The sequence below is a fragment of the Ascaphus truei genome, chromosome 16 (genome assembly GCF_040206685.1).
Source record: "Ascaphus truei isolate aAscTru1 chromosome 16, aAscTru1.hap1, whole genome shotgun sequence".
NCBI classification, from domain to species: Eukaryota; Metazoa; Chordata; class Amphibia; order Anura; family Ascaphidae; genus Ascaphus; species Ascaphus truei.
This window is the reverse complement of record NC_134498.1, coordinates 29,378,541-29,401,963: the sequence shown is the minus strand read 5'-3', so window position 1 is coordinate 29,401,963 and position 23,423 is coordinate 29,378,541. Positions and strand designations below refer to the sequence as shown.

General features: G+C 38.2%; 1 protein-coding gene across 1 annotated transcript; it reads left to right on the top strand.

The window, feature by feature from the left end:
• Positions 1–10,930: 10,930 nt before the first annotated feature.
• Positions 10,931–22,940, top strand: TBX22 (T-box transcription factor 22). The gene is made up of 8 exons (XM_075573611.1): positions 10,931–11,238; positions 12,189–12,342; positions 14,085–14,186; positions 15,177–15,351; positions 16,770–16,934; positions 17,498–17,562; positions 17,746–17,831; positions 22,033–22,940. The coding sequence occupies exons 1-8, from the start codon at positions 11,076–11,078 to the stop codon at positions 22,599–22,601; spliced, it is 1,479 nt and encodes a 492-aa protein (XP_075429726.1). The 5' UTR covers positions 10,931–11,075; the 3' UTR covers positions 22,602–22,940.
• The last annotated feature ends 483 nt before the right edge of the window (positions 22,941–23,423 follow it).

Genomic DNA, 23,423 nt, shown 5'->3' with positions numbered 1-23,423 from the left:
GCTGTGTAATGCAGCGAGCATAAGTTTATACGGGTTCCATGTCCAATGGATTTGAGGCAAAAGGTGACATTGTGCTCATTTGCATGTCATTCCCCAGAATCCCTTGCTGTAGTGGAAGCACTGTATGCTGGGGATTATGGTGAAATGCAGGGGTGCAGACCTATCTAAGACATGTGAATGTGCTCACAAGTGAGATAGATGAGAGAGAGATAGGTGAGAGAGAGAGATAGATGAGAGAGAGAGATAGATGAGAGAGAGAGAGAGAGAGATAGATGAGAGAGAGAGAGATGAGAGAGAGAGATAGATGAGAGAGAGAGAGAGATAGATGAGAGAGAGAGAGAGAGAGATGAGAGAGATGAGAGAGATGACAGAGATGACAGAGATGACAGAGATGACAGAGATGACAGAGAGAGAGAGAGAGATGACAGAGAGAGATGACAGAGAAAGAGAGAGAGAGAGAGAGATACATACATTGGAGGGGAGGTGTTCCCTACCTGTCTTCTGGGTTACGGGGGATTCCGATGTCTTCCGTGTGAAGCTCGAGAGTTAGATCTGGAAGAAAGCAGTATAGGTTATTTCGGTGTAGGTATAGGGCAGTTAAGATATATAGGGTAAATAAGAGATCCAGAGTGTGTGTGTGTGTGTGTGTCTCCTTCACTCCGCCTCAGGTCCAATGAGATTGCCGCTAGGGACACGGGGAGGGACACAGGGAGACACATACAGACACGGACACATAGGACACTTTCAGAAATATATAGTAAGATATATATATATATATATATATTGAAACAAAAACGTAAGCGCTTGCTCAAAATACTGTATCCACTAATTAGTTACAAAATATGTAAAATTATACCCAGTGTAAAGTATATGAAGCTTGTGCAGCAATTAGAACAAATATAGACAAAACAAATATAAAAATTGTGATAGTGCTTACTTAAAGCTGCAGTACAGGCAATATCCTGCATGCGTGTTTTTTTTTTTAATAAATCAGTTCTGTAGTAAGAAAAAATACTTTTAGCATTTTCTGTTTTAAAAAAAAACAATTTTGAAAGTCCAATTTTCTTGTATTCTATTTTTAAAAGTATGCTTGTTGCTATAGCAACCATTTACATTCCCCATATTTAAAGATGTCGCCAAACTTTGCCGATCAATACACGGAGAACGAATTGACCGGCAGCTATGCAGTTCTTTAGGTAATTAGAGATTGCCCAAATGAAACTATTGAAGTAAAAAAATAAACTAAAAAAAAAAAAAGACTGAACTGCAGCTTTAAAATAAAACAATATACATGATAACAAAAACAAAAAAATGCATGAGAATAATACCACAAATAATATACAAATCTCCACATAAATGTCCGTGACAAAAACAATATAAATGTGATTCCCAAGCCGTGACTTGTCCGCAGCCTCTCAAAGGATGAACCACATCCAGGTCATTCCTAGCAAAAAGAGAAGAGAGGCGCGTGCCACATAGTGTAATTCTGTAAGATATTTATTCTCAACAATGGTATATGTATAAAATGCACACTCACAAGTGTAGCGTTAGTAAAAGCATTTAGAGTCTGTCAATCTCAAGAGAGATGATACTCATCTGAAACGCCGGCCACAGCCAGGAATCCTCGTAGGCCCCAGCAACAGGACCCGTGTGCTGCGACGTATGACGTCATTCCGTCACCCCGTGAGAGTTCTATACCGATACACTTGCTACTTGTCTGTTGCAGTTGTGGTTAGACGTGAGATACGTTGAAGTTTACTGTTGCAATGGCCACTTCCCATCTCTGTTGTCTGGAAGTTCATATATTATGGACGTTTGTTTCAACACCTGTTGCTGAGCCCTACGAGGATTCCTGGCTGTGGTCGGCGTTCCAGATGAGTATCATCTCTCTTGAGATTGACAGACTCTACATGCATTAACTAAAGCAAGACTTGTGAGAGTGCCTTTTATACATATACCATTGTTGAGAATAAATATTGCATAGAATTACGCTATATGGCATGCGCCTCTCCTCTTTTTGAGATTATAGCAACGCTAGACAATCCGCCTTCCAGGCACACTTCCGCTGCTGTGGGCGTGTGGCTTTGTACATTCCCACCTCAGCACCAGGGTCTTGCCTTGTTTGTGGGTAGTGTGAGCGTTACAAAGTGCCGGTATTGTATGGCGTGTGTGGAGGTAGTCTAGTGCGGATGTGCACTCCCGGAGCATGCCTGATACCAGAGGCGCAAGTGAGTCCCTCCTACAGAGGACCCTCTAGCATTACCACGCATGTGCGGAGAGAGCTTGGTGTGGTATCGGTGGCAAGAAGGCGCTCTTGCTACACAGGACTTCGTAAGCTGTTCTGGTGTCTTCAATGAATTCCCACTGATATCGGTGTACAATATTACATGTAGTTTAACCCTTTGGCCAAAGCATTATAAGCCTGCGAGCCACTTCAAGGCATGAGCAGATATCGCAGGTCCTAACTCTAACTGATTAAAATTCTTATTTACCTGTATAATTACAGGAAGAATGATCTGCATTGGATCTGTCACAACCAGCTGCATGAAAAAAGACCTGTACATATGGAAAGTGGGGAGGGGAAAGCTTAAAACCTGGGGAGGAGGGACTATAGGAAGGATTGGGAAGAGGTTATCGAACCAACCAAAATACATGGAGAAATGGGAAGGTGTTACCGACCCAACCCAAGAACGGGGAGAAAGGGGAAGGGGTTACCCACTGAACCCAAATACAGGGAGAAATGGGAAGGGGTTACCCACCCAACCTCATGGAGAAACAGGAAGGGGTTACCGACCCAACCCAATTACAAGTAGAAATGAGAAGGGGTTACTGACCCAACCCAAATACAAGGAGAAATGGGAAGGGGTTACCCACCCAACCCAACTACATGGAGAAACAGGAAGGGGCTATACCCACCCAACCACATGGAGAAACAGGAAGGGGTTACACCTACCCAACTACATGGAGAAACGGGAAGGGGTTACACCCACCCAACCCAAATACAGGGAGAAATGGAAAGGGGTTACCGACCCAACCCAAGAAAGGGGAAGGGGTTACCCACTGAACCCAAATACAGGGAGAAATGGGAAGGGGTTACCCACCCAACCTCATGGAGAAACAGGAAGGGGTTACCGACCCAACCCAATTACAAGTAGAAATGAGAAGGGGTTACTGACCCAACCCAAATACAAGGAGAAATGGGAAGGGGTTACCCACCCAACCCAACTACATGGAGAAACAGGAAGGGGCTATACCCACCCAACCACATGGAGAAACAGGAAGGGGTTACACCTACCCAACTACATGGAGAAACGGGAAGGGGTTACACCCACCCAACCCAAATACAGGGAGAAACGGAAAGGGGTTACCGACCCAACCCAAGAACGGGGAGAAAGGGGAAGGGGTTACCAACTGAACCCAAATACAGGGAGAAATGGGAAGGGGTTACCCACCCAACCCAAATACATGGAGAAACAGGAAGGGGTTATACCCACCCAACCACATGGAGAAACAGGAAGGGGTTACACCTACCCAACTACATGGAGAAACGGGAAGGGGTTACACCCACCCAACCCAAATACAGGGAGAAATGGAAAGGGGTTACCGACCCAACCCAAGAAAGGGGAAGGGGTTACCCACTGAACCCAAATACAGGGAGAAATGGGAAGGGGTTACCCACCCAACCTCATGGAGAAACAGGAAGGGGTTACCGACCCAACCCAATTACAAGTAGAAATGAGAAGGGGTTACTGACCCAACCCAAATACAAGGAGAAATGGGAAGGGGTTACCCACCCAACCCAACTACATGGAGAAACAGGAAGGGGCTATACCCACCCAACCACATGGAGAAACAGGAAGGGGTTACACCTACCCAACTACATGGAGAAACGGGAAGGGGTTACACCCACCCAACCCAAATACAGGGAGAAACGGAAAGGCGTTACCCAACCAACCCAGGTGCAGGAGAAAACCAACGTAGAAAACCGTCAAGAAAAGTAACGCAGGACGCACATTTCTTAACACACAAACCTGCCGGGATATGAAAATGTATCCCGCCCTAACTCCAACCACTCACTCCATAAATCCCTGATCTCGTTGCTGGCTGAAGCAAACATTCCTGAAAATGGTGCCACTAAGATACATAGACGCTTCCTGGTGCATAAGCTGCCACACAATAACGACTTTGCACCAACATTTTGCCTCTGATACATAGAGCCCCTGTTTGGCTCTTTGACTTTTTCCCTCTTTCCTTAGTAAAAAAAAATCTCCACCAAATGGGACTTGTCTTCATTTCCTTTGGCTTATCTCTCTCTGCCAGACATGGATCTCTCTGTGCAGGTGCAAGGAAAGTCTTTCGCCCAAGTGAGACTGGTTTAAAGTTTGCCTTGTTAGTATAGAGAAGGAGAAACCCCAATAGCTAAACATTCTTTATTCGCCTTCTACAAATCCTTCATAAACACAGCAAACAAATTATACAGAAAAAAATACCTGAACAAAATGTTTAATATTCTAACTAATTGCCAACCTCCTCCTAGATGTGATCTGTATTTCTGATTATGTAGTAAATAAATGCATATCCAGAAGGTTAAGTGCCCTTTCTATAATGTAAGGCTTATGTGCAGATGATGTCTGGAACAGGAGGGAAATATATATTGTACAGTTCTCCTTAACTTGTTATCCACTTCCAGGTTATTTCTGTAAATATCAAGCAATAGAACAGTGACAGAAGTACTGCAAATAGTGCTTCAGTTCTAACTTCAGAAGGGTCAGCTCGGGATACTGGTAACTAAATATATTATATTAATAGTGCATTTATCAAACCTTACTTGTGTATGGAAAATCCATCACACAGTGGCAACCACAGAAATGCCTTTGCATTCTAAGGGGAAAAGAAGCTTTTGATCAGAAGCTCCGTGTTTTAAATTGCAGAATGTAATCTCTCTCTAAAAAAGGTGTTTATTCAACCTCCTGGTAAATGAGACCTTGTTATCAGGTAAGCACCCATTTATCTCATATACTTGGTACTCGATAGGCTGTGTAATTGGGCTGATAGGAAATGAATGGGGTGTGCCTTTCTAGGGCTGTCTAAAACTTCTTAAGCATACAGGTATATCCCCTTTTTTAACACATTGTATGCAGCACAAACCCATTTATATCAGTCAAATGATGTCAAGAAAATGTCACTGATATGATGGAGTTATGGTCAAGATATACCAGGGAATACAGTACACCAGTAACATGCTCTGCTGAAAATAAGGGTTCTGCTAGAAATATAGTTGTTTTTTTTAATCTGCAAAAAAAGCTAGCTATTCATTCAATGCGTGTAAGAGTAACCTTTCTGTAGAACACATCTCAGAAAGCCTATGTTTTATTTGGGATCTGATCTGATTTCTTTATGATTTCTCAAGAGGAGTTTTTTTCTAAACTTCTAGCCAACCACCCTCCTTACTACTTGATGGTTAATTAAACATTACTAAAAAAAAAAGTACAAGCCCTACTTTAAGCCAGAAATGCATTTTACTTACAAAGTACTGAAGCTAACAGAAGCTGGTGTGTAAGGACTTTCAATGCAGGAGTGTGTTAGACTGTCAAAGAAACCGATGTATTTTCTGTATTTCTATTACATATTTAAGGTGGTTCCCTTGGTTTCTATGCGGCAGTTTCTTTGTTCCATTTCATTTTTAGGACGTAAAAATAATAATAATTATTATTCAATATTCCTCTCTGTGCTATATTAGGATTTAGGAAATAAAGGAGACCATAGTTTCCCAACTAATAATTAAAAAATGTGGGTGTAGCAAAGAAAATAAATCCAACTAGTAGCTAGTACAGCTTGGGTAAAGTGAAATATAAGATAACAATTATACCTCAAAACTGCAGTCCAATATTATATTCCCCAGAGATGAAATACAGGCACAGTACAGGGGGATCTCAAATAAGGGAACTTATTCCTCTCACTCTGAGGTTAGAATTTCTGTTATCTAGAAATGATGCGGGTTTATTTCACTTTTTTTTAATATCATTTTTATTCATAACTTTTCAAGAAAACGTTGCATGAATCCCCCACCAATAAATAGTATATGTGTCTAATTATTAGCATTTTGCAAACTCGGGTATGTATATCAAAGTTTACTGGTATTAAAGTTGCTATTTTATTGTAATATCTGAAGATCATCTCCCACACCGGACAGAATAATCACTGACATTAAATTCAGACAGAAGTGCACATCATTTGTACTCTTTGCATTAATAAGTTAATGGCAGGGGGGAAAAAAAGGTGACAAAAACTTTTTCCCGTACAGTGTACAGCAAATGAAAATACTACATGTGGGCAATAGAACAGTGTCTGGTAAAGGGAGTTTATAAATGTTTGTTTTAATCCAGTCCACAGGCAGTGGCTATTAAAAAAAAAATTATATTATTTTAATTTTTTATATATATATATATATATACACACACACATATACATACATACATAACTTGATGATTCACCTAAGTCAATTCACTTTTTCATCTGTTAATACATCGGTTATTTATTTATACTTGTGAAAGTCAGAGGAGTGCAATTTAACAAAATGTCTGGGAGAACTAGATTTTACTTTAAGTATTCTGTGTAATCGTAGCTCATGTTTCCTCCAAAAATATATGACAAGAAACCATCAGATTCAATGTATATTTGGATATATTTGTAGTAGGCTTATATTTAATTTTGTGTTTTCAATTTATTAATACTAATAGTAAAACAGATCTTTGAGTATTCTGGAAATTGAAAGTTAATGGAAATATGGTAGATAAACTAATTAAGCAGCCAATGCCCCGTGATTACAGGTTTTTCATTTAATACATCCGGTGCTGTTATTTTCAGATATTTGCTGTATTGCAGAATATTATGTTATAAATAATAGAAGGTGAAAGCATAGAGCATAGATTGTATAATGTTCAGTAGGAATATCAGCAATTTCAGACTGTCAGATAAACCCTTTCATTAAAAGAGTTTTAACACATACACATTTTATCATTAATGGATTCAGCTCATTTCCCTCCAAAAGTGCGTTTCCTGGATTCACATGTAACATCTCTTTAATCAGGTATCAAACATTTCACACATGAGAATTTGGGGAACATCACCTTACTTAGCTCAGGTTTTTCTCTCCAGTGTTTAGAATTGAATGCATCTTATTCTAATGTAAGTTACAGTATAATAATGCCACCATGTTATTAAAGGACATTACAACCAGGATCACAATTTGATTTTATATTTAAAAAAAAAAATGAAAAAGCAACACACACACACACACACACACACACACACACACACACACACACACACACACACACACACACACACACACACACACACACACACACACACACACACACACACACACACACACACACACACAGTGTTCTTCCTTTATATATTGATGCGTTTCAAATATCTTAGCCTCAATGCAACAGTGAGAAACTTCTAGCTCAGCTGGTCCTTTCGTGGAGGTTTCCTGACAGAATTGAATGGTCCACATACTGTATGGAGTTCTGCTGGCAGCATCTGACTAAGAACCCCGGCTCAAGTACAAGAGAGCGAATAACTGACCGGCCTACATGATACTAATACATGCACAGTACTGAGGAACCTCTTTGCCCAACATATCATTCTGTAACCCCCAGCATAGTTAGAGATTGGAAGAGGAGTATACAAGTAGTATTTCTTTAACACATGGGTATATAACCTGTATTCTACATAAGCTGCATTTTCCTCATGTCTGCAAATCATCTTTGAATATGCTATGTTTAATGCAGATAGTTTATAGGTGTGTGTTACATTTTTGTTACAGTGTATCCTTACTAAATTTATAATATCACATGATACATTATCATAACTACCGCAATTTAAATGTATAGGATATTGACATATCAAAAAAAAAAGTACACGTGGTTTCCAAGTCAGTGTTGTTTATGGATGAGTTAATTATCAGATTTATTTCTTACAACGTGTGGATAAATTATACCTTACGTGCATGATCTTAATTCTGAATGATAACATTTCAGAACACGTGTGTGTGTGTGTGTGTGTGTGTGTGTGTGTGTGTGTGTGTGTGTGTGTGTGTGTGTGTGTGTGTGTGTGTGTGTGTGTGTGTGTGTGTGTCAGAATGTATGTATATACACTCATCCATTGAATTTCATGTTGAAATATAATTCATATTTGTATGCTATATATCAAAACCGAATAGACGATACTGTTCTATGACTAGATCAGTGTATCTCGAAAGCTCGCACAAATAAAAGCATTTCTTTAGCCACAGAACGGTATCGTCTATTATTATTTTTTATTTTTAAGCTCCGCTAACACGGTACAGGTACCTCTACATACTGTACATACATACACCCACACACTCAGTGGTATAGCATTAAACACTCAAATATACTTCATTATTCTGATGCTTGTCCATATGCATAAATTAAGTATAATTACCAGATTGGAGTCCAGTAGTAAGAGACAGCACACAGTTCAGTAAAACAGTTCTGTTACCGCAACCGGTGCCCTTTACGGTAAATACACTTGCTTTGGAAGAAACACTGTGGGATGAAGAGTAAAAATTTTTTAAAAAAGTATATATTATGGAGTATTTCCTAGTTTCCTGTAAGACCCCAAAATTTGTTCTAGGGATTTATTGTGGACTATGAAATATGATTTGTAAGCTTTGTTATTTTAACACAGACTTCTCCTGAAACTAAAGCCACCTGTTCAGTCTTTAGATGACTGGAAGAACACATCTCTGTTACATAATAAAATGCCCCAATGTCCATGGATGTTTTCTTGCCAATCGTGTATCTTTCCTTCACCTCTTTGTACAAATAAAAGGATTGGACTCTTTGAGCGATGGTTGATTTTCCTTATTTTTATCCTCAATAATCATTGTAACAATAAATGTAAATTCATATAAAAATGTCTGGCTATATTTTATTTTTTTTACGTAAAAAAAAAGACAACCAAAGTTTGGTAAACCATCATCTTATTCAAAGTGAAAATGATTATATCTGTTTAAGCCTACAAATAGCCTCCCCAAGTATCTTAAATAAACCTATAATGTAGATAAAATATGTAAAAAATGTATGTATACTGTACATACATACACTCTCACACTAAGAATAGCTTCAATTTGTATTCGTATATATTATATGGATGACATGAAAATAATATTTTCTTGTGTCACTATTATTCACACGGTTGCAATAGTTATTATGCAAGTTTTTTTTTATACTGCAAGGCATTGCTACTTGTATTGATCCTGTCTATGTTTTCTGTTCTATTTATGTATTTAGAATTGTGCTGTAATATTTATTAGTGATATTTAATGGGGAAAATCCCATCTAATATTTAGCTGTGTACAAAAGTTGCTAAGTTTGACCTGCTGTCATTATAATACACCCCCCCCCCCCCAATTCCAATAAAGTATTTCCTTTTCTTTACAAGAATATACATTATATATGTTTAAGGTAACCCCAAGAAAAAGATCAAAAACAAGCAAAACAAAATATAATTACAATATCTCAGTCCAGTAACGTCTCTCAAATGAGAACTTTTCAATGAAAAGAATTAGGGAGAAACAACTGATGCCTCATACAGAGAAACAGGAACACACTTTTACTTGAACATCAGCTGCTGATAAAGGGGTCTTTTCAGGTCACGCACAAAATAAATATTCATGGTTACAAAATACTGGAGGTGCACATACAGTTTAACTATGCGAATTCCCTCACCAAAATAGTTCACAATAGCTCTTGTGCACAAAGTTACAGTCTCAATTAATGTATTAATTTGGGATATATACACATATATACACATACATACACACAAACACAATTTTTTTGTGTGTTCACTTTTTTGCAGGGGGTTCTGTGAAATGGCAAAGTTCTCAGCAGGCTGGTGCCTCTTCTCACTGAGCTGGGCCAGCACATTTATTTAGTGCAACTAAACCTTTTATCCATATGACACATTACACTGGAGATTGTATCGCTCTGTTGTTCTGAACCTTCGTTCTGCAGCGTCCACATCTCACTGCAGTGTATTATGATAAAGGAAATAAACCGATATAAAATTGTCCTTCGAGATGGTTATTGGAGATCAAACTACATTAGTAAAATCCGGTAATTATTCATCAGCGATTTTTTTTTATAAGTCATTGTTTAAATAAAATATACAATTTCTGGTGTGTGTGTGTGTGTGTGTGTGTGTGTGTGTGTGTGTGTGTGTGTGTGTGTGTGTGTGTGTGTGTGTGTGTGTGTGTGTGTGTGTGTGTGTGTGTGTGTGTGTGTGTGTGTGTGTGTGTGTGTGTGTGTGTTAGTATTGCACTCAAAGAACAGTATACCGTTTTTATTCAAATATAATTAGATTTACTCTACATCTAGTCAGGTGTGTATATATATATATACACACACACACACACACACACACACACACACACACACGTGTATATATATATATATGCAAATATAACTGTAATATTTGCATATTTGCTTTCCTGTGGAGGGTTTTTGTCACTTTTTTTACTCACCATAATTTAACTCAGTATTATATATATATATACATATATCCTAGTTTGTGTATAGAAGTGTTGTCTTGAAATGACTGATATATGTGCTGATTATCTAGCAGAACCAGCACCCCTTCCTTTCTTTCCCAGCCTGCACACAAGCCACATGCCCTCAGTCCAGCAAACTGCCCCTCAGTGTTTTCTTGGATTTTCAACAGTTTCCAAAACAAATATTGGGGGCTGCAGCCTTGTATTGATTCAGTTGGATGCAGCAGTATCTGTTTCAGAGGGAAGCTCCCCCATTGGAGCCCCAGGGTTTGACACCGAGGGCTGGGCTCCTGCTGCATACCCTCCCCTTGCCAGCCCTGTGGTGCTCTTAGGAAGAGAATTGGGGGGATTGGACTGGTTGCACACACACAACAAGCAGCTCTTACTCTTCAACAAATGAAAAGCTTAAACCTAAATCACACTTTGTTTTTTCAAACGCCCTTGAGGAATTGTTCCTAGTTTGGCGCTGGGTGGCAGCTCCTGCCCCAGGATGGCATTGAGTTCCAGGGCACACGCCTTCTCTGTGGAGGCATTAGTGGGGAAATCCATCAAAAGAAAACTACAAGACAATAAAGGAGAAAATCAGCATGGGGGCATGGAAATAAGGGAAGGGGGCAATGAAATGGTGAAGATCAGACGCAGCGAGGAATCTGGTCAGTATTGCGCTGCTCTCTCCCAATGAATTGTGACAGTAGTTTGGCTGCATGTGTTTCTTTGTTAAAACTGCATGAATAATGTATGGGACCTCCCTTTACTTTGATAGTATGTTCCAGGGGAAGGTGGAAAGTGTAGATTTATTACCCAAAAAAACACAATTGACTACAAAAGATGAAGGAATTTATGTATTAAATCACGCCCCAAAGATTCCAGCTATGAATCTGCCTTTTGAAATCTTGGCACTAAAGCAGCATCGATAACAAAAGAAACTATTGGAACTTCATATTATACGATATATACAGTACCTGTGTATATACCTGTGTATATACCTGTGATCAACACAGCTAAGACCAAGTCATCCATCCAGTATTCACAGATCACAGTGTAAAACATTTGGTGGATATGAAAGCTGTATTACTCACTTTGTTAGCATGACAAGTCACTAATTACTATGCCTTTTATAGTTTGCTGGGATATCTTAGTTTTATGAAATATAGCACTAAATGATATATGTCACTATAATCCAGTTTTATGCACGTATTTATATTCACAAAGTGACACCTGAATCATTTAAATATTTATTTTCCGGGGATGTAGATTTAATTATTTTGTTAACTACTTTGTAAAAAAAAAAACGTGTTTAAATGGTTGTGTATAATCAAGTATTTATTGGTTATATTAAAAATGGCTAACTTTTCGTATCATTTAGACCTTCTTATAACATAAAAAAGGTCTCAAACGCGTAAGTTAAAGCAACAAGGCATTTATTTGAAAGGATAAAGAGAAGTGATCCCTTTTTCATGTCTATGTGGTTCCTAAAATATAGATCTGTCATGTAAAAAGTCTAGTTTAAAAGGCTTTGATTCGGATTAGGTGGCATTAGGTGCCACTTCGTGCTCCTTCTATTCCATGGGCTCCGAGCTAATGTGTCACTGTCTGTCCCCAGCTAAAAAGAGATCCAAACCCGATGCATCAACTTTATCTCCAGTCCAACCCAACCTAGAGACCAAAGACCCAGTTCACGTGGAATTGCAAGGATCTGAGCTCTGGAAGAGGTTTCATGAAATTGGCACTGAAATGATCATCACCAAAGCTGGGAGGTATAGACTTTCTTGGGCAATTATACTAGAGATACCCATGGATTGGATTCTACTTGGTCAACACTTCATGTGAAGGACATTTCTATCAAAACAAGCCATTAATCAAGTTATTATTCTGTTTATCCTTATGTATCCTAAACAAGATACAACAGAATGATTTGTATGTGACTTAGCATAGTGCAGACATTAATATCAGGCAGAGGACCGGCTTAACCAGGAATTGCACACACATAAACACATCGCCCATGATAGATTGATAGATAGAGAAAAAGCACACAAGCACACACACGTTTTTTCATAATTACCGACTCAAAAAAAAAGTGTGCCCACTGCAGTGGAATACACTATATGCACATGTGTACATGTATAGATATCAGTATATACGGTGTGAATATATTCATATACACAGGTTGATTGATATACATAAAGGATATACTGATATATATATATATAGATATATATATAGATACATACATACATACATACATACATATATATATATACACACACACACACACACACACACACACACACACACACACACACATATTACAAAAAGGGAAAAGGGGACAGACACTCTTATATGCAAAAAGCTTGCTCTTGAGACAGGTCCTAGTGGGGACCGAAACTTTGAGTCAATAAATGTCACTTTTTTTGCATATAGGAGTGCCTGTCCCTTTTTTCCTTTTTCTGTATCTTTTTGGACAGTATGCACCCTCCCTTTACCTTTATTTTTTTATTTTGTGTTGTGAGTGCCCTGTTTCTGATATATAGATATACAGTATACACCGACATATCTATACATATACACTGGATGAGCTACACTGATACACAGCAGAGACCCCACTAAAAAATAGAACAAACCATTTGTTGAGTCCGGACTGCAACACCCAGATGTGAATCACTAATAACTTCTCTTTCCTCGGTGCAGTTTCTAAATTACATCAGTTTCTGACTTTTAGAACATTTGTGTTGATTTAAACTAATGGACATGTGAACCTTTTTATGCCTCTGTAACTATACACAAGTGTGTTGTATTTAATAGGCAAAATAGAGGATAATGGTAATAGGTGATCACACTTCTTTCTCATTTCTAAATCTGAATTTTTCACGTTTTGTAAAGAAATTATATATATATTATTACAAGGGTTTAAAGTTGTGCCAGGTTTTACTCACTAAAGGGACAAAGAAAGGACGGTAACAGTATATTTTAATTGCATGTATACAAATGAATATAGGTTCTTTTTCTATAACAGGATACAGATTTTGTTTTGCCTGGAATTGTATATAGAGAGACACACACACACGATACAGTGTTTTTCTAGAACGGTGTGTGTGTGTATATATATATATATATATATATATATATATATATATATATATATATATATATATATATATATATATATATATATATATATATATATATATATATATATATATATATATATATATATATATATATATATATATATATATATATATATATATATATATCTTTCTATATATATATATATATATATATAACAAGATATATGCTCTTCTCCCCACTAGAACTGGATAGAAGTTAATTTCTCTGGAACTGAATATGGGTAACTGGATCTAGCTTCTTTTTTTTTCTATATCTACAAATCAGGTTAATTGATTCTTCTCCAAAATGGATTTAGGTTGACCTTTCTAGAACTGCAGCAGCATTGATAGATATCCATTCAGTTAAGCATCAGCTTCTCTTTCCCTCTCAGGAGGATGTTTCCTTCAATCCGAGTTAAAGTTAAAGGACTTGATCCTTTGAAACAATATTACATCGCAATGGACGTGATTCCTGTGGACTCTAAAAGATACAGGTAACAAAAAAATCATATTATCATCTCAACAAAAGGTATGATATCTATAGGACACAAAAAATACATTGGTTTCAAGAGGCAATGATTTCAATCCATTTAAAGTGTTGCCGGCAGCATAACCAAAACACCCGGGAGTGTTAGTTAATACAGAATACTTACATTAATAGGGATATTTGTTGCTGGACTAAAATACAGCTATATTTGCTATCCAATGAATTATGCAACGTGGCACTCGGGGGGCGGGGTGGCTGATTGACTATAACTGTTCTTGCTCTGGAAAATCTACTTAGAGAAATATTTAATATTATTGTCATTGTCATTTGAGAGAATAATATATATATATATACACACACACATATAAACGAACTGCGCTCACCCACCAGATGCATCAACGGAGATTATAGCACAGGTGATAACATATATATTAAACCATTATTAGATGAGGTACAAGAGAAGTCAATAGGAGATGAGATATCAGATTGGGTTCTTTTATATTTCCTTCATCTAGGAATCATAAAAATGGATAAAAGGTACATACAATATATTGCTGCTAGCTCCTTTAAGGAAAACAACTTCCTTTCCTCCAAACCAAAAATGCTACTATCACAGGGGAAGCGCCACAGAGGGAACCCTCATACAAATAGCATGTATTTGTGCTTAAGGACAAACAGTCCATTAGAATGTGGACAGTCAAGAATAAAAGAAAGAAAAGCTTGTCTGGTCTAGAACAAAAGTTCAGGGGATGCAGAAACATAAATATATGTGTCTTAGATCAGTTTCTCTGTGGTTGGGTAAGGAAATCCAAACCAGACCCAATGATTCCCAGGACGCTTTTCTCACATGGCATTTTATTACTTTCTGATTATTTAGATTTACTTTTATTTGGGTGATATTGCCCCCCCCCCTCCTATATTTAAACCCCTATCCTATGTTGTTATCATATTTTATGCAGGCTTACATTTACCCCATACTGGTTTTGTTGCTTCCAAGGTATGTCTACCACAGCTCCCAGTGGATGGTAGCAGGAAACACAGATCATTCCTGTATAACTCCAAGACTTTATATTCACCCGGATTCCCCGTGCTCTGGAGAGACTTGGACCAGGCAGATTATAAGCTTTGATAGAGTAAAACTGACCAATAATGAGATGGACGACAAAGGACATGTAGGTGTGCATTCTATGTACTTAATAGTGTATACAGAAGGGGTGCATGTGTATATTATGTGTCTTATATTGTGCTGTAAGTGTGCATTCTATGTACATTACATTTTAAGCAATGCATGTGTGTATTCTATGTGTCTTGTATTATGTACATATTGTATGATAGAGCATACACTTTGTGAGTACACTACATTACTGCCTGGGCTGGCTCAGCAAGGTTCTAAAGTGTCAATATCATTGGGAATTCCAAACCGATGACCTACGTACATTGTGTTGGGCAGTGAGAAATCCTACGTCTTACCGATGCATTCCACCATCTATTCTACATTTAGGGAGCTGATTCATTGTACTTTGCCTATGTAATGTATGTATGTCTTTATTTATATAGCGCCATTAATGTATATAGCGCTTCACAGCAGTAATATATGTGACAATCATTTAAATAATACATAATATAAATAACACAAAGGGGAGAAGTGCTTCAGACATACAGTAAAAAATAACATTTAGGAAAAGCAGCCCCTGCTCCGAAGAGCTTACAATGAGCGTGTAATGGGTATATACACTGTACACAGATGCCTAGGTACAGTGTGTGTTTGAATACTGTGCTTAATAAGTCAAGTCGCCATCTCATCTTTATCCATCGCACAAGCTTGGTGGGAAGGTACCAGTCTGTGGCAGGATCTGAAGCGCAGAACGGTCTGTGTACTATGATTAAGTAAAGAAAACTGACTTGGGAAGGGAATATTAGCTGCCATGGAAGATCAATAGGTTACACAGCTGCAAATATATTATCCAAATGAACTTTTCACTTCTAGACTTTTAAAAAAACAAGTTTTAAAAAGTTTATTCTGTTATTTGTGAATGTATCATCACATGGGGAACAAAATGTGTATCCTGGCATTCCCAAACCCAGTCACACAATTGGAAATATTGCAATTTGCTAGTACTATCATTTGTTACGCTCATGTTCACAACCGAACACCCAATCAATAAAAATGTTAAATTATGACTCCACAGAATAAGGGAAATTAGGTTTCATTTGTCAGCACACACATTCAAAATTGTAGTTTTATGTTATAAAGTCATTTGTAAACGGCAAAATCTCTCATTACATCATTCCTAAATGTCTATAAATACGATGTTTACCTCCCTACGTACAGTGGAGTTATTTGAATGGCAGATACGCAAGTAGTAGAGATGTACAAACTTTGCCAATTTCACCCTTTTTGGTTGCACAAAGATGTTTGCTTTGATCCACATTTTTGCGAGTTTTTCAAACTTTTTGGAAAGTTCGATCGAAACAGCAACAAAGTGAATCTCGCCGGATTTGTATAGCTCTAGCGAGTACAATGAAAATCTTCAATGTTACATGTACTGTATGTGGTATATGTTATATCTAATATATATATTTCCCACAGATAATCCTGCAGTCTATGCACAAGTACAAGCCTCGCATACACATTATTGTACAAGATTCCCGATTTGACTCGTCTCAGATCCAGTCCCTGCCGGCAGAAGGGGTTAAAACATTTTCATTCAAAGAAACAGAATTCACCACAGTTACAGCGTACCAGAACCAACAAGTGAGTGACAATCCTTGATGTATAATACGTGGAAAGATCATAGCTCAAAGAAAGCATTCTCCTCTGCAAAATGGACAAAACCTAGAACTGATCCCATCAACTGATTTGCAATTTACCATAAAGACGATGTATCAGACTTCTGGGAAACAGAATATCCCCAAAACATACTGGGTTTGGTTTTTGATTGGTATGTGATTCACATGAATACAAGTGTAACGCATATTTCGATTGAATCTGTTGCTAATTATCAATCTGCGTGCTATGTAACGCCCCCTAACATCCCCACCCTCAAAACATAATGGGATCAGCTGGCAGGCTGGACAATACTCCATCCCACAATGAGCGACCATGTTACCTTTTTGTTGCAACATTGTTCCTCATTCCCGGTAGAGTGCAAGCTCTCAGGATCAGGGCCCTCATTACCTCTCTGTTTGTGCTCGTCTGTCCTTTTCTGTATGTAACCGTTTAAGTAATCTCTGTACCACAGTGTACCGCACTGTGGAAATATGTTGCTGCTTTACAAATAAATGATATAATAATAAATCTTATTTTTTTATTTCCAGATAACCAAATTAAAAATAGACAGAAACCCATTTGCTAAAGGATTCAGAGATCCCGGAAGAAACAGGTAACTATTACAATGTACACAAGCTCTCAGCTTTTATTCCCGTTTCATAGTGAGTGGCAGATACTGAACAGATGCATGTTTAAGATTGGTCATTAGTGAAATCTGTTCCAGTAATTGAATTGTGTTAGCGTGACATATGACTGGAATAAAAGTACATATGCTGAGATGAGTTTTATCTTTCAGGGGTGTGTTGGATGGCCTGTTAGAGACATACCCATGGAGACCACCTCTTACTTTAGATTTTAAGACCTTCGGGAGAGAAACACCTGGTAAGTGAATTTCTAGCTGCATAAAAATGGTGTGGGATTATAAGGGGAACACAAAGCCATTAATCAGCCTGTTTGTGTCAGTGATTTTAGGAGCATACACAGGTGTGATAGTCTTACTGTTTTTTTTTGTGTTACAGATGTAAAAACACAGAGTATAAAGTAGATGTGACCTATACAATTGTGTGGTGGGATTTAACCAATACACTCAGGTTGTGCTGTGCAATAAATTACATTCCAGGCACAGTTGTTTCAACAACGTACAGGAGAGAATATGTTACAGATTGTTGTAGTAGCCAAATAAACATTACTCAACCAAATGATCCCCAGACAGTATGTAGTGATACATGAAATGATCCCCATACAGTATGTAGTGATACATGTAATGATCCCCATACAGTATGTAGTGATACATGTAATGATCCCCAGACAGTATTTAGTGATACATGTAATGATCCCCAGACAGTATGTAGTGATACATGTAATGATCCCCATACAGTATGTAGTGATACATGTAATGATCCCCATACAATATTTAGTGATACATGTAATGATCCCCAGACAGTATGTAGTGATACATGTAATGATCCCCAGACAGTATGTAGTGATACATGTAATGATCCCCAGACAGTATGTAGTGATACATGTAATGATCCCCATACAGTATGTAGTGATACATGTAATGATCCCCAGACAGTATGTAGTGATACATGTAATGATCCCCAGACAGTATTTAGTGATACATGTAATGATCCCCAGACAGTATGTAGTGATACATGTAATGATCCCCAGACAGTATGTAGTGATACATGTAATGATCCCCATACAGTATGTAGTGATACATGTAATGATCCCCAGACAGTATGTAGTGATACATGTAATGATCCCCAGACAGTATGTAGTGATACATGTAATGATCCCAGACAGTATGTAGTGATACATGTAATGATCCCCATACAGTATGTAGTGATACATGTAATGATCCCCATACAGTATGTAGTGATACATGTAATGATCCCCAGACAGTATGTAGTGATACATGTAATGATCCCCAGACAGTATGTAGTGATACATGTAATGATCCCCAGACAGTATGTAGTGATACATGTAATGATCCCCAGACAGTATGTAGTGATACATGTAATGATCCCCAGACAGTATGTAGTGATACATGTAATGATCCCCAGACAGTATGTAGTGATACATGTAATGATCCCCATACAGTATGTAGTGATACATGTAATGATCCCCAGACAGTATGTAGTGATACATGTAATGATCCCCAGACAGTATTTAGTGATACATGTAATGATCCCCATACAGTATTTAGTGATACATGTAATGATCGCCAGACAGTATGTAGTGATACATGTAGTGATACATGTAATGATCCCCAGACAGTATTTAGTGATACATGTAATGATCCCCAGACAGTATGTAGTGATACATGTAATGATCCCCAGACAGTATGTAGTGATACATGTAATGATCCCCAGACAGTATGTAGTGATACATGTAATGATCCCAGACAGTATGTAGTGATACATGTAATGATCCCCATACAGTATGTAGTGATACATGTAATGATCCCCATACAGTATGTAGTGATACATGTAATGATCCCCAGACAGTATGTAGTGATACATGTAATGATCCCCAGACAGTATGTAGTGATACATGTAATGATCCCCAGACAGTATTTAGTGATACATGTAATGATCCCCAGACAGTATGTAGTGATACATGTAATGATCCCCAGACAGTATGTAGTGATACATGTAATGATCCCCAGACAGTATGTAGTGATACATGTAATGATCCCCATACAGTATGTAGTGATACATGTAATGATCCCCAGACAGTATGTAGTGATACATGTAATGATCCCCAGACAGTATTTAGTGATACATGTAATGATCCCCATACAGTATTTAGTGATACATGTAATGATCGCCAGACAGTATGTAGTGATACATGTAGTGATACATGTAATGATCCCCAGACAGTATTTAGTGATACATGTAATGATCCCCAGACAGTATGTAGTGATACATGTAATGATCCCCAGACAGTATGTAGTGATACATGTAATGATCCCCAGACAGTATGTAGTGATACATGTAATGATCCCCAGACAGTATGTAGTGATACATGTAATGATCCCCAGACAGTATGTAGTGATACATGTAATGATCCCAGACAGTATGTAGTGATACATGTAATGATCCCCATACAGTATGTAGTGATACATGTAATGATCCCCATACAGTATGTAGTGATACATGTAATGATCCCCAGACAGTATGTAGTGATACATGTAATGATCCCCAGACAGTATGTAGTGATACATGTAATGATCCCCAGACAGTATGTAGTGATACATGTAATGATCCCCAGACAGTATGTAGTGATACATGTAATGATCCCCAGACAATATTTAGTGATACATGTAATGATCCCCAGACAGTATGTAGTGATACATGTAATGATCCCCAGACAGTATTTAGTGATACATGTAATGATCCCCAGACAGTATGTAGTGATACATGTAATGATCCCCAGACAGTATGTAGTGATACATGTAATGATCCCCAGACAGTATGTAGTGATACATGTAATGATCCCCAGACAGTATGTAGTGATACATGTAATGATCCCCAGACAGTATGTAGTGATACATGTAATGATCCCCAGACAGTATGTAGTGATACATGTAATGATCCCCAGACAGTATGTAGTGATACATGTAATGATCCCCAGACAGTATGTAGTGATACATGTAATGATCCCCAGACAGTATGTAGTGATACATGTAATGATCCCCAGACAGTATGTAGTGATACATGTAATGATCCCCAGACAGTATGTAGTGATACATGTAATGATCCCCAGACAGTATGTAGTGATACATGTAATGATCCCCAGACAGTATTTAGTGATACATGTAATGATCCCCAGACAGTATGTAGTGATACATGTAATGATCCCCAGACAGTATTTAGTGATACATGTAATGATCCCCAGACAGTATTTAGTGATACATGTAATGATCCCCAGACAGTATTTAGTGATACATGTAATGATCCCCAGACAGTATTTAGTGATACATGTAATGATCCCCAGACAGTATGTAGTGATACATGTAATGATCCCCAGACAGTATTTAGTGATACAATATTATTTGAGATGTGTTTGATCTTCAAGATTTCATTTGTTTAAATTGAATGTAGCAAATACCCGCATAGGAAGAAAAGCATACTATGTAAGTGCGATTTAATACTGCGGCGTGTGTGTGGTGATAATCCGGCACAGATTGACGTAGAAGAAATCCAGTACAATTAACCATTTCACTTTGTCAAGCTTCAGCTTAACGGTTTAGAAAGATGGACTTTTGCATGCTTAGCTTTCAGTTCCTAATAATCTGCAGCACATAATACTGTATGTAACATGTGTTCATATGACTTCACTCCACAACGTATTAGGGAGGAAATATTTATTGATGTATGAACCCTTTCACTGCCAGAAGGGTCTTCTAATACATGGCGTGCAAAGTTGTTTTTTTGCTGCGCCCCCCGTGTCCCTGCGCTTGCGTCCCACCTCTAGAGTGACCTGGCATCAAATGATGCCAAGGGTCATGTGATACCACAGCGTCATTTGCCACGACGACGCGTCACATGACCCCACAGCATCATCTGACTCTGCGTTGTCATGGCGATGTGACCAGAAGCCGGCTGAATCCCGGTAAGTTGAGGTTGCAGAGGCCTCGCGAGGTCCCCCGGCATTTAATTTAAATGCTTCGGGGAAGAGCGCGGGGCCACTGCAACTGCCCGCGCCCCCCCCCCCCCCCATAAAAATCCCGTGCCCCCCAGTTTGCACACCCCTGTTCTAATATATTCTAATTGCATTTTCTACGCGTTCATGTAATTATGTGAAATATTGTAAATATGTGAAACATACAGGATCGATTTTTTTTTCTTCATTGTTTCAGTTTGTGAATGTTACCATCAATAGCATGTAGTAATAGTAGTCCATATATAATGATATTATATACAATATATACGGTGTCTGTAAGAATCCTATGTACCATGCTGCTTACCGCGCACTATTCTGTAATTGTGACGCGCTTCGAGTCCCGTTGGGAGAAAAGCGCTATATGAAATAAAGTTGTTATTCTTATTACTATGTATTTTGGTTCTCCTTCCAGGGGGAAGCTCCGGCTCTTCACCCATCACGTCCAGTGGAGGGGCTCCATCACCTCTGCTCTCTCCATCTTGCTCACCTCCAACATTTCACCTGCCTGCCAGTAACCTTGGAATACCGTGTTCAGAAAACTATTGGCACAATATTAACGTGCCTTTGTGCTACAAGATTTGCCCCACAAACATTTTGAGACATCAGTCTCTCCTATTTTCCAATCAGGAAAAACGTGGAAGTCCAAGCTCGCATGTCCTTCCACCACTCATGGCGGATGTTCCTTTGCTATCTTCTTTTGGCATCTCTAAAAACAGCAAACTGGAAGCCTTCAAGTGTATCCAAGCACCGTCTTCTGCCAATCAAATGTTGTATGGATTACCTGCATCTGGCAGCATTTTCCCCTGCAGTGGATTTTCTCGGGAAACACTTAATTGTTCTTTACATCCTCCCTATGGCTTTTATGGTTACAATCTCTCCGTGCCATCTCGCTTGATCACTGCAGCAAGCCACTTAAAAGTGACTGACAGTTTTCCAACTTCTTTTAGAGATGGCAGATGCAGTAACTCCCATTGGCATTGATCAATCAGCCATTGCTTGCAATGGAACTCTACGAACTATAATATTTGGAAAAGTATTACATGTAAGCAGTTATTTAATGTGAAATATCAGTGGTTGGTTGCTTCTAATACAATGAAGGCACTTGTCAGTTGAGTCCTCTGTTAATACAGTGGGTAAAAATATATGTTGTTACAAATTCTCAATGTTAAGGCAAACTGCACAAGTTAAACATATATCTTTCATATTGGTCTGTCTGCATTAAATAGAGCTCATGGATATTACTGGAAGCAAAGCACATAACCCTCTTTGTAAAGAACATGTCAACATTTCCAAGGTGGACTCTTGTGGAGTAAAATAATGTCCCACATGTATCCCAGCTGGGGGTTTTTTGGGGGGGGGGGGCGGAGGGATTTTGAACACACGATAATATTCTTTAAACAAACCATGACAAATATGGATTCACTGGCAGAGTTGGGTTTGTACATTCACACAATGGGAAATCCACTACAAGCACATTTCAGGTTTTATCGTTGATCTGGATATTTCATGTCTCATTGTGCTTAGAAACCAAGGCCTCTCTAGTAGATTCAACTTGGACCACTCACACATTGTAATAATATTGTTACACAATGTCAGTCAGTGACTTATTTGGAAAGCAAGATAGAAATCAACTTGAATAAGTTCCACCAATATACAGAGCACACAATATATTAAGAATGGCCAAACTTCGTGCAAATAAGTTGTGTTGCATTGACAAAGGAGATCCATAATAATAATTTATAGAATAAAATATTGTCAAAGCAATTTGTAATGAACTATTTATTTGCACAGAGGAAATGGCTA

What these genes read in the sequence shown, in the direction of transcription:
- TBX22 (XM_075573611.1), top strand. Translation starts at nt 11,076, where the DNA reads ATGGCATTGAGTTCCAGGGCACACGCCTTCTCTGTGGAGGCATTAGTG. An exon ending in GTGGACTCTAAAAGATACAG is followed by an intron (nt 14,187 to 15,176) that starts GTAACAAAAAAA and finishes GTTGCTTCCAAG; the next exon opens with GTATGTCTACCACAGCTCCC. An exon ending in AGAGATCCCGGAAGAAACAG is followed by an intron (nt 17,563 to 17,745) that starts GTAACTATTACA and finishes TTTATCTTTCAG; the next exon opens with GGGTGTGTTGGATGGCCTGT.